General features: G+C 34.2%; 1 protein-coding gene across 9 annotated transcripts in view; it reads left to right on the top strand.

Annotated features, from left to right (window-relative positions):
• Positions 1-13404, top strand: part of ANKRD17 (ankyrin repeat domain 17) — a 154606-nt gene that overhangs the window by 18325 nt on the left and 122877 nt on the right. For 4 of the 9 annotated variants that reach the window (XM_048211823.2, XM_048211827.2, XM_048211825.2 and 1 more), the window contains exon 1: positions 1-13404. This exon is cut by the window's left edge. The exons of 4 other annotated variants lie outside the window; for them this stretch is intronic. In XM_048211823.2, the coding sequence (XP_048067780.1) occupies positions 13351-13404 (54 nt within the window). In that variant the 5' untranslated portion in view covers positions 1-13350. One more of the 9 variants, XM_057309678.1, reaches the window with a different exon arrangement.

Below are 13404 nucleotides of genomic sequence, written 5' to 3'. Positions count from 1 at the left end.
TTATGTAAAATTCTCGTTTTGTACTAATGTGGCCATTATAAAAATGTTTTGATATTTTTTAAATTAATAGTTTATCATACTCTTTCCATATAAATACATATATAGTTTCTTGTTTCCTTTAATGGTTGGGGAGTATTCTTTTGTCAGGAATCATGGCTTCCCTGGTTTTATACAGTGTTTGTAGCCAGTGTTTTGGTTGTACTCAGTGTTCTGTCATTACAAATAATACTGCAGTGGACTCTTCTTGATAATACATATCTTTGTGTATACGTTCCTGTATTTTGGTAGGATATATTCCTCTGGTGAAAGTGCTAGACCAAAGGTGAATGGGTCTGTTTATATAATTCCCATTCTCTAACTTGCTTTGTGGATTGTTTTTTCATTTGTACTTAATTTCTTTTCTTATTTTGCCTCCTCTGTAACCTTTACCTCACAGCCCAAGATCATCTCCCTCATTTGACCCAGTTTTCTGCTCCAACCCAAACTCCAGTACCTGAGTTCTCTTGGTCACATCCAAGTACTAGAATATGTTTTAAGTTGTGAATGTGCCTTAGTGTGTGCTAGGTCTTTTCATATGTGGAAGTTCTTATTTACTTTAGCCTTATCTGCAGATCCTCTTGTCTTTTATGCCAAAATATAAAAAATACAAGGGTTTGGCATTTCAGCTTTTTGTCCTCCATGCATAAGCAACTTCGTTGTATATCCCATGGAACCCAGAAGAGCAGCTTTGCTTGGCTAGAGAACCCATTCATTGGCTTAGGCAGCCTTCAGTGTTAAGATTCATATATCTTAATCAAATAGTAGGATCCTCCTGACTTCACTACCAGACACAGAAGTTTTCCTGAATATCTTAATCAAAAGCCAATTAGGAATAAGGGTCAGATTCTACTTTCATTAAACCACAGGCATGTTAGTACTTAACAATTTCTGTACCTGACATAAAATTACATTTCATTATGAAATAACCCATTGCCTTTGCATTTCTTTTCTTACGAATATTTCTCCTGGAAAAAAGCATTTATGGAAAGAGTTTGAAATCAAGTTGGGAAACTTGCTTTTGAATCCTGCTTTAATACTATGTGACTTTGGGAAAGTTACTGCTTAACCTCATTATTTTCATTCATATTGGGGCTAATGATTTTCTTCCTAATAGTTTTTTTAAAGAATAAATATAATCTATATATCTAAAACACTGTTTTACATGTTGGAGGTATTCATTAGATGTTTTTCTGGATTTAATTATTACATAAAATTCTTGAATGAAGTTGTCATTGTTCTTTTTCAGTCAGGAGCAGTTTTCTTTACCTTTTTTAGGTCATGAATTTTAGTTATTAGATTCTGATAAAAACTGTGGACCTATTTTCCCCCAAAATGAGCTTAAACATAGATACAGCATTTTGCATATTGTTTTAGGAGACGTTACTAAGGCGTAAGTCTTTGAACCATGAATTGTGAATCTTAGGTGAAGAGTCCTAGATTTCATCTTTTATTATCCATTGAGGAGTTCAGTGACCATCTGTACTTTTTTATCACCTCTAAAATTGAAAATAAGCAACATTTCCCTACCTCTGCCCCAATAATCACACCAGTAGCTACAGAATTTTTCTTTCAGGGGTTGCCACTATATAACCATTCAGAGAGATTTTTTTTTTTACAGTAATAGATTAGAAAATTTTAAATTACTATCACCTTTCCTCCTTTGCTCTTTTTCTTTTGAAACCACTGGAATCTTGACTCAGAAAAAACTCTTTGAGAATTAATTGGTTTTTATGTCTGCTTTTTTACTCCTCGAGGTATGATGGTTGTGTTATGGAATGATAACATGTACTTAATAAAGTTTACAGCTTATTTCCTTATTATATGTTTAACATCAAACCATAAAGCATTGATTTTATTTCTTCAGGCTTATTTTATAGTTATTGTCCCAACTTTTCTTTTAAATATGGTGGATTGAGCACATTCCTTTAACTTCCTTTTTTTCCCAGTGTCCCACTGATACTGTATAAGGATTGAATTAAACGACAGTCCTGAAAAGCAGGAAGAGATGTTATTATATTGGTCAAACTGCCTTAAAGAGGAGCAAGAGGACCTCATTAGTTCTGTGACTTTAATGTACATTTGCATGTATGTGGGGAAGGAAGGGAGAAGATCCAACCTAGGTGTGGATAAATCCAGATTTGAATGATGTCATCAGTACTGTTTCTCTCAACAATTTTAGTCTCTCTTTTCTTCTGTTTTAGCTTTATTTTCAGCCAGGCAATGATGGCTGCCAAAGGAAAGGGGGATGGAATATTCTAGCCAGACCTAAGTTATGTGGCCACCTCTGTGGTGGTTGGGAAGAAATCACCTCCTAAATCACATGGACTATTTTCCCCACAGACAAGAGGGGTTATGTTACTAGGAAAAGGGGGAGGGGAGAGAGCATGTTGAACAGTAAAATTACAGTTCACAGTCCACTACAGGTACCATCAGAGGACCAGAAATTTTGAAGAAGATAGAAAGTTCACAGGATCGGATTGACAGCAAAATCTCAGAAGAAATGGAACCCAAGATACCAGAGGTAAGCTCAGGTTTTCCTAGGGGAACCTCGGAAAGGCTCCAAGCTTGGAGTCAACAAATAACAAAGAACAGTAGTGGGTAATTGGGTAATAATCAAGAATTTTTAAAAGAATTATTTTCCAAAATGGTTTAGTTGGACCTCCTTCCCGCCCTTTCTCCAGCCCTAAACAGCTCTGGTGGCAGTGATGCCTGCCCTCAGGCCTGAAATCTAAGGACTGTGCCCTTAGGAAAGTAGACCAACAATTTAGTAGGACACCTACTGAGATGTTGGAATCTAAGAGAGAAGCAGAGCCACTGAAGCATGCTACTCCAGAGGAAAACAGTTTTGACCGTTCCCAGCGAGCTTGACTTCCTGTACAGGTACCTTGCTTGGATGCCTTATTAATATGCCCTGCCTGCTTGTATAGTACTACTCTGCCTTTTAAGAGAGAAGCCACTTGGGTAAACAAACTTGAACAATCTCAGAGAAAGCCCACTTTGGCTTCCAATACTCTCTAAAGTAATCTTTTCATTTGCCAATATAAACAGACAAGGATAATCAGACAATTGAGGAGAATCAAGATGGAAGAGGATTAAGATGAATAAAAGAACAACTGACGTCAGATATAATTCAGAAGAAAACTTCAAAGAAAAACTGTAATTGGTATTTCATTTAAGATTTAAGAACATGTTGTAATCATTAATCATAGTTTCATTGAAAAAGGGGCAGAGAACCAGAAAAGATTTTGAAAATTATAAAGAAAAATTTTAATGGGTGGGCTAAAAAACGATTTAGCATGAATCAAGACTGAGTTGTTGGTTTGGAGCTAAAGAGGAGGAAATCTCTGTGTATATAAAGCAAAAAGAAAAATATCTGGAAAAATTGAGAGAAAATTAAAGAGATCCGGAAAATATCTTACATCACAAAGTTTTCACATCCATAAATATGAGAAGCAGAGAACAGAACAGTGGGAAGGAAAAAATTATGAAAGAAATAATTGAAGAAAATCTCATGAGCTGGAAGAAAGGTAATGAATTTCAGACTGAAAGAGCCCATCTAATACCAAGCAGGATGAATGGAAAAAGATCTACATCTAGACACATCTGGTAAAATTTCAGAACTCTAAGGATAAAAAGAAAATCCTCAATTACTGCCACAGAGATGGAATAACAGATGGAAAATGAAATGACTAGGTTCCTAGCAACCTCGATGAATGCTTGAAGACTGTCGAACAGTATCTTCACATTTGGGGGAAAAACATTTGGACCTAAATTTTCTATACTCAACCATGCTACTTATCATAGAAGGACAAGAACGCTTTTTATACTTGGAGAAACTATGCACCTTGTATGAAAATATTTGAGATACCATAGTACAATGAAAAATACAGTCCAAGATAGAGGATATGGTGGTAGAGCAGTGTGGGTGGGAGGAAACTGGTACTTACAGTGGCAATCTTGGGCCTTCAAAAAGTCCTGAAGAAACCTAGGAAAATTCAGGAGTGTCATCTGACTGGGATACATGGACAATTCTCTTTCAATCAGTAACACCTAAATGATGTAAAATTATATTTCCCTCGGTGTTTAGTATTTACCTCGGCATGTTCTAACTGTACTTAATTGATTTTTAATTTTTAGAATCCACTTAGAAGATATATAAATAGGTTTAATTAAGGTTATGGAGTAGAATGCATTATAAAACTTTATAATATAAAAAAGAATAAATAACCTATAAAATTAATAGGAGATTGAGGGCAACAGAGGAAGGGTCAGTGCTTATTTTGTCAGTGGACAGTCAATAGATAACATATAAAAATGCTGAAATAGGAAACAGAAGTAAAATAGTATTAAAGTTAAGCTGGTAACCACACTAGAAGTCTATTAGCAGTGTAACAATGTATTGCCAATTTGATGCAGGCAGGTACAAAAATGTTCATTTCATGCCTTTGTGGCCTTTAAATTTTGAAAAAATCTCACTTGTATGCATCACATTTATAACATTAAAAAGATTACAGAAGTTGCATCTACCTAGTTAGATAATAATGCCTTTATTTACAAAGTGGCATTTCAGGGGTACGTGGTTTTTAGAAACTGAGGTAGAAATAGAAGACGCATAGGGATTAATTCCAGGACGTTAGAAAGTTGCATAGAATACTAATGTGGCTATTTTTTTATGTAGATTGCATAATTATTTCTTGACTGGCATATATTCTTGATTTTATATGTCAACTTCTGAATCCTCTCCATGATTCTTTCTAAAAAAAAATATTTGTTGTTAAAAATTTGGATATATGGGAAAATTTGGAGACCTTCTTCCTGCCAATGACTTTTTATAAGATGACATTTTCTTTGATGTATTGAAGACCAGGATTAGAAGCCTGGTTTGTTGATAAGGAGGAAATCATGTGATCAAGGAGAGCCACAGCTACTAAAGGCAGCATGTGTCTTCTGGAAGAATCGGAAGAAGGAAGATGTCAATAGAAATGGCCTTTTTTATCCTTCTAGAGATGGCAGTGATATTATGTCCCTAGCCAGACAACATTTGTTGAATGAAAGAATTAATTTTGTTTTAGAATTAATTTTATTTTGATGCCATTTCAATGTAAGGTGGGTTAGCATCCTGTATATGCTGTATAAGGTAAAATGTTTTTTGAAGCTTAGTTTTATGAGTCTTGCTTCAGAAACGATTTATGGGAAGCAGATTTCTCCTTGTGTGTTTTGCAGATTTGATTTTAAAGAATATAAAATTTTATGGTATTATATACCTTTAAGTATTGAAAGTGTAAACTGCAAAAGATTCTAAGACCCACGTATATTATCCACTTAAATTCTGCATAGTTTTTTAAGTAAGTTGGAGTGCTAAAAAAAAAATGAAGTTATGTAAATGTATACCCTTAAAATAATTGTGAGAAATACTTTAAAAACTAAGTGTTTTACTGGAAATTGTGGAATTTGTGTAAGAGGGCAATGGTTTCCTTAAGCATACAAAAACATACTAAGTATAAAGTTATGTTTGGCAGTTAAGTTATGCTTTTAAATAATCTGTAAGATATTAGTTATTCAGTGTCTACTGAATTAAACAGTATTGACTGACTTCATTGAGAGACATTGGCATATATGTGCTTTAAGAGTACGGGAGTTGATAGGCTTTCTAAAAATATTTGATTCTGATAAGAAATTGGTGATAGAGGTATCGAAAGATATGAATGTGGGTTAAATTTGATTTCATAAAGCATGCTAGTGAAATATCCATTACAGACATAAAAACTGGTAGATACTGCCTTCTGTTTTCTTATATTGTGTTATTTTTTGTTGGAGATTTGGTAGTAAAACTGGATATCTGAAATATGTGGGGGACGTTGAAGGTAATAGTAGCAGGTAATTGTGTTTGAGATAGCTTCATAAGGACCAAAGAGATAGTTTGGTTATATAGAATGAAATCAGTGTGTGTGTGTGTGTGTGTGTGTGTGTGTGTGTGTGTGTGTATGAAGGCCGTGTTGGGATCCTGTCTGTGATCCACTTTGGGAACTTTGGAAAGTCGGTTGTGCTCTGAGATTCTCTTTATGTGAAGAGCCTTAAAGATATTTTATCTATGGTCAGGATTAGGTTAGTGGAATAGAGAATTATACTCTTCTGTAATTTTTGGCCTAGCCTTAGGTGGATAAAGAGAATTTAATGTAATACATTTCTTTAGGAGATGGAGTTATGAACCTGAAAGAGTAGTCAGTCTATTGATATTTGCAGTAATTGCTTGCTGACAAACCATTCGAGATTTTTCATGAATATATTAGGCTAGAAATTGAATGGTTACCGGCATTATGAGAGACCAGACTGATTGGAGCTTGTTGCCAGTGACCCCAAACCATCCAGGAACCAAAGGAGGAGAGCCAGTGACGGTATTAGAATTTCAAGGTTACTTGGATAGTTTTTACACCCTAATTATTTTCCATGCCTTTGATACTATCTTAAGCATGTTACCTGGAGCTGTTTCTTCAGTCTCCTAGAGTAGGACAGTTGTCCTTCAGAAGGGTCGTAGAAATTGGCGACTCTAAAAAGTTGGTTTTCGACTTAAGTCTTTTTTTGTAATTTGTATTTTTATCCTCAGCCCCTCTTCTTTCTCTACCACTCTGCCTGTGCAATGCGTATGTGTGTGTGTGGCGGGGGTGGGGGTGGGGTTGTGTGTGTAGTGTATTTCTTTTTATTGGAGATACTTGTTGCTTTGGAGCAGAAGACAGCTAATGTGTTGCTGACCAAACTGAGAGTGCTGTACTATCAGTAGATTTAGCCTATTTGAAACAAAAATAAACAACATTGAAATAACTAATTTCTTTTATATTGTACTTTTTAAATTTTTATTTGAAAATGTACAGTACAGACAAATTGGGGGGGTGAATGTGACCTAAAAACAATAAATATTTTATTAATTTTGTATACATAGAACCTATTGTGAAATACTAGAAAAAGAATGAATTCATGGTGTGACCCATCCTGTATAGAGACAACAAATGCAACTGTCCAACAGGCACACTGTTACTGGAGATGTGAAAAGAGGGACAAGTTGCTTTGTTTCTTACTTTGCTTGCTATGTTACTTATATTTGGACAAGACTGTGCTTGTATTCCATTCTGTACATAGGACACATCTGGATGAAATATTTTGTTTAAATATATTGATATTTTCTGTCCTATTCAAAGTGGAGTTTTAGGTTTTGCTTATTAGTTGGATTAAAGAAAAAGGGAAAGGGACTATAAGTCATAGAAGAGGAAAAAAAGATCATTGAGGATTTTGACTTTAAACTTTTGGAGAAACAGGTTCAAGTTTTTCTAGATTATAGACTCTTGGAGGTTGACTAACTTTGTCAATCTATATCCATTATGCAGTATAAGGCCTGTCACCTAGTAAGCACAGAAATATTTGTGTAAATGCATGAAGAAAATGCTAATGATGATCTTTCAAAAAAAATGGTTTGCTCGGGCTTTTTATAATATTAGCCTTGAGAAAAATTTTATTTATGCAATAAAATAAATTATTATAAAATAGTTCATACCTTTAGCCTCAGTTTGGAATATACTGCTAGATGGCCTTTGCATTATTTTATTTATGAGGTTACAATTTTAAATATCCTTACTTAATCCTTCATTACCTAAACCTTTTAGGTATTCCTGCACATACCCAGAAGCATGTCCAACTGTTAACATTTGATATGGAGGTTCTAGTGAAGGTTTGATCATTCTTATTTTAAAATATTATTATCAGATTTGGCCCTGGAATGTATGTCGAGAAAATGAGATAGAAACTGTTCAGTGCTCTTTATGTTAATAAAAATTGCTTATGTGTGGCTCTGTCTTCTTATTGTGTATTTGATTTTTTTTATAATGATGGAAGGATTACTTTAGAATTTTATGCTTAAAAAATGAGTAGTTTGAAATAAATATGGAAGGGAAACAAATATATCCAACAATATTTAATTATTTTACTTCAGTGAGAACATACCCAAAGAATTCTGTATCTTTGGAATACTAAATTCTGGCAGAAACTTCACAGTTTACTCCTAAGTTAAAGAACCAATTAAACCTGAATGGAATTTGTATTTTAGCAGAAGTAGATATAACTTTTTTTTAAATTTTAGTTTCTTATTTTATTCATTTATTTTTAAGTAGGCTCCACACCCAGTATGGAGTCCAGCACAGGGCTTGAACTCATGACCCTGAGATCAAGACCTGAGCTGAGATCAAGTTGGACACTTAATTGACTGAGCCACCCAGGTGCCCCTTTTTAAAAATTTTTAAAAAGTTATTTTCCTCCCCATTTTTTTCTCTTCTCCAAATACATATATATAGATAGAATCTGCATTGTTGCCTCTTTCTCTTCTCTTCTCTTCTCTTCTCTTCTCTTCTCTTCTCTTCTCTTCTTCCTTTTCTTTTTTGGTAAATAGCAATTGAGGTTCCTAATCTGTCAGGGAATGAATTTATGTGAATCATTTTGATAAGGGGCAGAAATTAGAAGAGGTATAACTTTAATTTGAGATTCCTTGAAAAGTGGAGGTGATGAGGAACTAAGGATAAGTCTAGATACGTGTTTTAAAAACTGATGCTGATTTCTGATCTGGGTTTTTTAATAGATTTGTATCATTAATACTTAATATTTCTATGGAAACAGTCTCATTCACTGTCAAAATATAAATTCAACTTCTTTAGAGTATGGTAGCATAAAAATTTAAATAGATATATCTATCCAGAAATGCACCATACAGTTATATTTAGGCGTGTGTAGTATGTGTGCCCTTGCTTTGGGCATGCTCATCGCAGCATTATGAAACATTAGAGACAACACAAATACCCATCAGTAGGGAACTGATTAAATACAGCATAGTTCTTCAGTGAAAATTTTAGCAGCTGTCAAAATCAAAGCAGTAGACTTGCATGTGCTAACCTGAAACAGTTATCATGTAGTATTAAATTTTAAAAATGGGGATGTAGAAAAATATGCATAATATGCTTCCATTTGTATAAAAAGTAATCTTAAGATATACATCATGTATGTAGATTATTTCTAGAAGAATACACTAATTGTGCCTTTTAAGAGTTGCTAAGAGGTAGGTTTACTGTTCTCTTTATTTTCTTTTATACGTGAATGTTTTCTATGAACATGTATTACTTTAAACACCATAGTTAATAAAAAAGAAAGTAAACAATGGTGGTAATGAAAGGAATATCACTGTGCTACATTAGACATTTAGAACCCTCAGTTATTATTATGGCATGATTGGTTCAGGAGAAATGTAAGGTAAAATCATGGAGATAGTGTTGTGTGTGTGTGTGTGTGTGTGTTTTTCAAGATTTTATTTATTTATTTGTCAAAGAGAGAGAGAGCCCGCGAGAGCGAGCACAAGCAGGGGAAGCGGCAGACAGAGGGAGAAGCAGGCTTCCTGCTGAGCAAGGAGCCTGATGCAGGACTTGAATCCCGGACCCTGGGATCATGACCTGAGCTGAAGGCAGACACTTAACCAACTGAGCCACCCAGGTGCCCTGAGAGAATGTTGTTTTAAAAATGTTGCTTTCAGAAATTTGACCAGATTTTATTCGTCTTTTAAATTCTGTTTAATTCTTTAATACCTATATCTCATTTATGCTTGGTCCAGGTTATTTCACACTTGGGTTTCATATTTCTGCTAAAATGTAACTTACAGATAGAAAAGAGAAAAAGGTATTACAAAGTAAGATTACATTTCACACATTTTGAGAGGTGAAGTTGTATATATTTTTCTAGTAGTTTGCTTTTATGTAGGTGGGTGAAATTGTTACATTTGTCCTACCACCAGTATCTGTCCTTTTTTTGCTTGAAAATGTGGCTTTTTAAAAGAAACAAAATTTGATGCGAATATACTCCCTTTACAAGGAATTTTTGATTAAAAAGAGTTTTATATGGGAGAACAAACATCAAACAAAATGTTAAGTCATACAAAATAATGTTGCTTGTCGTCAACACACTGTGTGTGTGTGTGTGTGTGTGTGTGTGTGTGTGTGGTTTTCTTGTTCCTTATTCAAAGAAACCAGCGCTGGTCCTAAATAAAATTGTAGTGCTAAAAGATTTCCTTCTTCCAATATTCGTATTTATTGAACTTCTGTTGTCCTTTCCTCCCTTTTTTGTGAGAGGCTTTTCTCTTCACTTTGGACGTTTGAATCTTATTTTTAGTAAGCATTTTCTTTTATGATTTGTTATTTACATATGTTGGTTTGCATTTGTTTGCATAACTGTTCTATGTTAATTACTGTTTGCACTTTAATGCTTTTTTCTGTTGGCAAAAAATGAAAGACCTTGTGCCATTGAAATCAGTTTAGGCAATTGGGAGAAGAGGTTTTGGTTTTTTTTTTTTTTTTGCCTAGGTGATGAGGTTGAACTGCTCACTTTAGTAAATAGGATTTTAAGGCTGATACATATGAATCTCTTTCACACCCTTTGCCCAGAGTATTTTATACTGTGGCAGAGGTCATCATATTAACAAAAAGGACCAGAAAATAAAATAAAAATAATAATTGTTTTGCTTGTTTAATAAAAAATTACAGAAATTCTGAAATATATATTCTGCTTATTGTTTTGAGTATTTTTGATATCTTATTTCAGTGACCTAGTCACAGAACAAATGTTTTTGTCATCAGAAATTTTTCCTAGTGGTAGCAATAGTTAGGATGCATTACTGGATATCCCACAATTCCTATATTCATGGCATTTGTTGTTCAGTCAACAAATGCTTAAGTGTCTGCTCTATGCCAGAGACGATGCTGGCCCTGAGTATATATTGATGACAGAATGTTGCCTGCTTTCATCAAGCTTCTGATCTGTGGGAGAGAGAGAGAGAGAGATGATAGATGGGTATAAACATCCATAATCCTGAAGGAAAGCTGTAATCACATATTTTTTCATAAAAACTTAACAGTAATTATCTAAAAAGATAAGAGAAGCACCCTGTAATCCTAGAACAGAAGGGAAGGAGAGAGTAAATGGTTTAATTGACTGGAGGCATAAGTGGCCTGATTCCTTAGCAAATAAAGTTGGAAAGCCTATTCTTGGTTTGTGGGAAATAAAAGTGACCTAACATAAGAGTTCTTTGAAATCAAACCTATCTTTGCTTGCTTATGTTGGAGGAAAGTTTGAGAAAGAAAACCTTGTTATTGACTTCTCTTAATCTAAGGGTGAAGCAGTTTGATGCATAGAAATAATTGACCTGGAAGAAAGGAAATAGTAAAAGCCATTTTGCTAGTTTCTCTTAAGCTAGGTCTTAACAATGGAAATTATTTTGTTTCAGAAGCCTTCACAAATGCCAGGCATACCCATACTTAGGTGTAAGCACTATATATGGCCTGGGGGAAAACATTTTTAATATCATTTGTTTTCCATTAATTCCACACAGCCTTTGGAGTCAGACTGTTCTGAGTTTGCATTCCAACTCTGCTATAAAACTGTGCACCCTCTCTGAGACTTGATTTCCTTATTCGTAAAATGAAGATAATATTACCTGGAGGAAGTATATTAGATAGAGGACAGACTCTGGAGCCAACTGCCTGGGTTTAAATCCTAGCTCCTCAACTTAATTAGCTTAGTTGGGAATAAGTTGGGCAAATTTCTTAACCCCTCTGTGCTGTAGTTTCTGTATCTGTAGAATGGAGATAATAGTTCCTACCTTTCTTTTGGTATTATTATGAGAATTAAATCAGTTAATACATACAAAGCACTTAAAATGGGATGTGGCATATAGTAAGCATGATGTAATTCTTAATATTATTTTAAATTACTGTCACTTGGCAGTGTTATTATAAGGGTTAAATAACATGTTTATTAACAAAAAAGCCTCATTTTTCCTGACACATTAAGGGCACCCCCTAAATATCAGATATTAAATAGTAGATAATTTTTCTCATTTAATACTCATATATTAAGAAATTTTATGCCTTACCGACTGTACCTAGAATAGTTTCTGATATACAGAAGATATTCATGTTGGATGAATGCTATACCGTTTTATAGGTAAATAACCTGAGGCCCAAGAGAACTACAAAATCCTTTTCCACTGAAACATGACATCATTTTGAAGAGACATTACTGACAATGTCATTCACTTTTCTCAGCTTAAATTTGGCCATATGTGTTAATAATAACTCCCTCCTCTAATTTTTTCCCCTGTATTTTTCCTTTCCTTTAAAAATTCATTTTCTTTAGTTAGGAAAATTTAGACTAGAAGAACTGTTCACCTTAGAATTATAATTAGATTGGTTACTCAGTTCATTGAGGAATCACTTCAGTTTTAGTTTGTGTGGCACTCCTACATGTGCGCAGTTATTTTATTTCTGCCACAAAGCATAAAACATTGTTCCTTTCCCATTGCATTTTTTCATATTCTAGATTACATAAGGAAGAAATTTGACAAGGTAACAAATTTTACTAAATTGAGGATCAGTTATAGTAATGAATATAATATAAACTGGCTCTGTGGTCAGTCACCAACTCTGTTTGCTGTTTAATGATCCAGGTACGGTGTTTTCTGAATTTCATTTATCTGAAATATTTTAGTCTCTTGTAATATTTAAGATTGGGGGAGGGCCATTCTTTGGTTAGTAAATGCAATTAAAGACTTTCTTAAAAAATGAATATTATCATGATGTGTTAGGTCTTGCTTCAGTACTCGTAAGTCAGTTGAATGTTGATCTCATTCTCTTAGTTATTTCCAAACAGATTAGTTTCTAGAATACCAATTTGCTGTTTAAAAAATCTACATTATTTTTGACACCCTTAAGTCAGCACCTGTAATGTATATGTTACATAATGCATTTGCCTGATGTAGCAAATTCCTAATTTGGTGTTACCTTGCCTCCTTCTTTGCGTATTTAATACAGCCATTAATCTCACTACAAGGCTTTACTAAGGATAAATTGCTACGTAACACACTTCAACCTCTTTTGTTCAACCAGGAAGCCAGACGTGTTTAAATAGCTTTTAAAAAAATGTATAATTATTTCTTTTTTTGAAATTTTAGGATTTTAAAATTTGGTATGGTAAAATAGGGGACTTTATTTATTTTGTTTGTTGAAATTACTTGACAGAAGTTTGCTTTGGAATAGAGCTTCTGTATCTTTAAAAAATACACAGTGAGTCACCCCCTGCTCTTTTGGTAGATGCCTGGCTAGTGAACAGCTAAGCTGCTTTAGGCATGTAATAGAACATTCCATTTCCTGTTCCCTTGCTGACACAGAGGAGTGTTCCTGCTGGCAATGATCTAATCATAGTGCAGTAAGAAACATGGCAGTTTGATAAAACATGGTGGAGACAGCGGCTGAAATGGAAGCATATGTTCTAGAAGACATTCTTGAG

The sequence above is a fragment of the Ursus arctos genome, unplaced genomic scaffold (assembly GCF_023065955.2).
Source record: "Ursus arctos isolate Adak ecotype North America unplaced genomic scaffold, UrsArc2.0 scaffold_9, whole genome shotgun sequence".
NCBI classification, from domain to species: domain Eukaryota; kingdom Metazoa; phylum Chordata; class Mammalia; order Carnivora; family Ursidae; genus Ursus; species Ursus arctos.
Note: the sequence above shows the minus strand (reverse complement) of the source record. Positions and strands in the feature narration are given on the sequence as shown.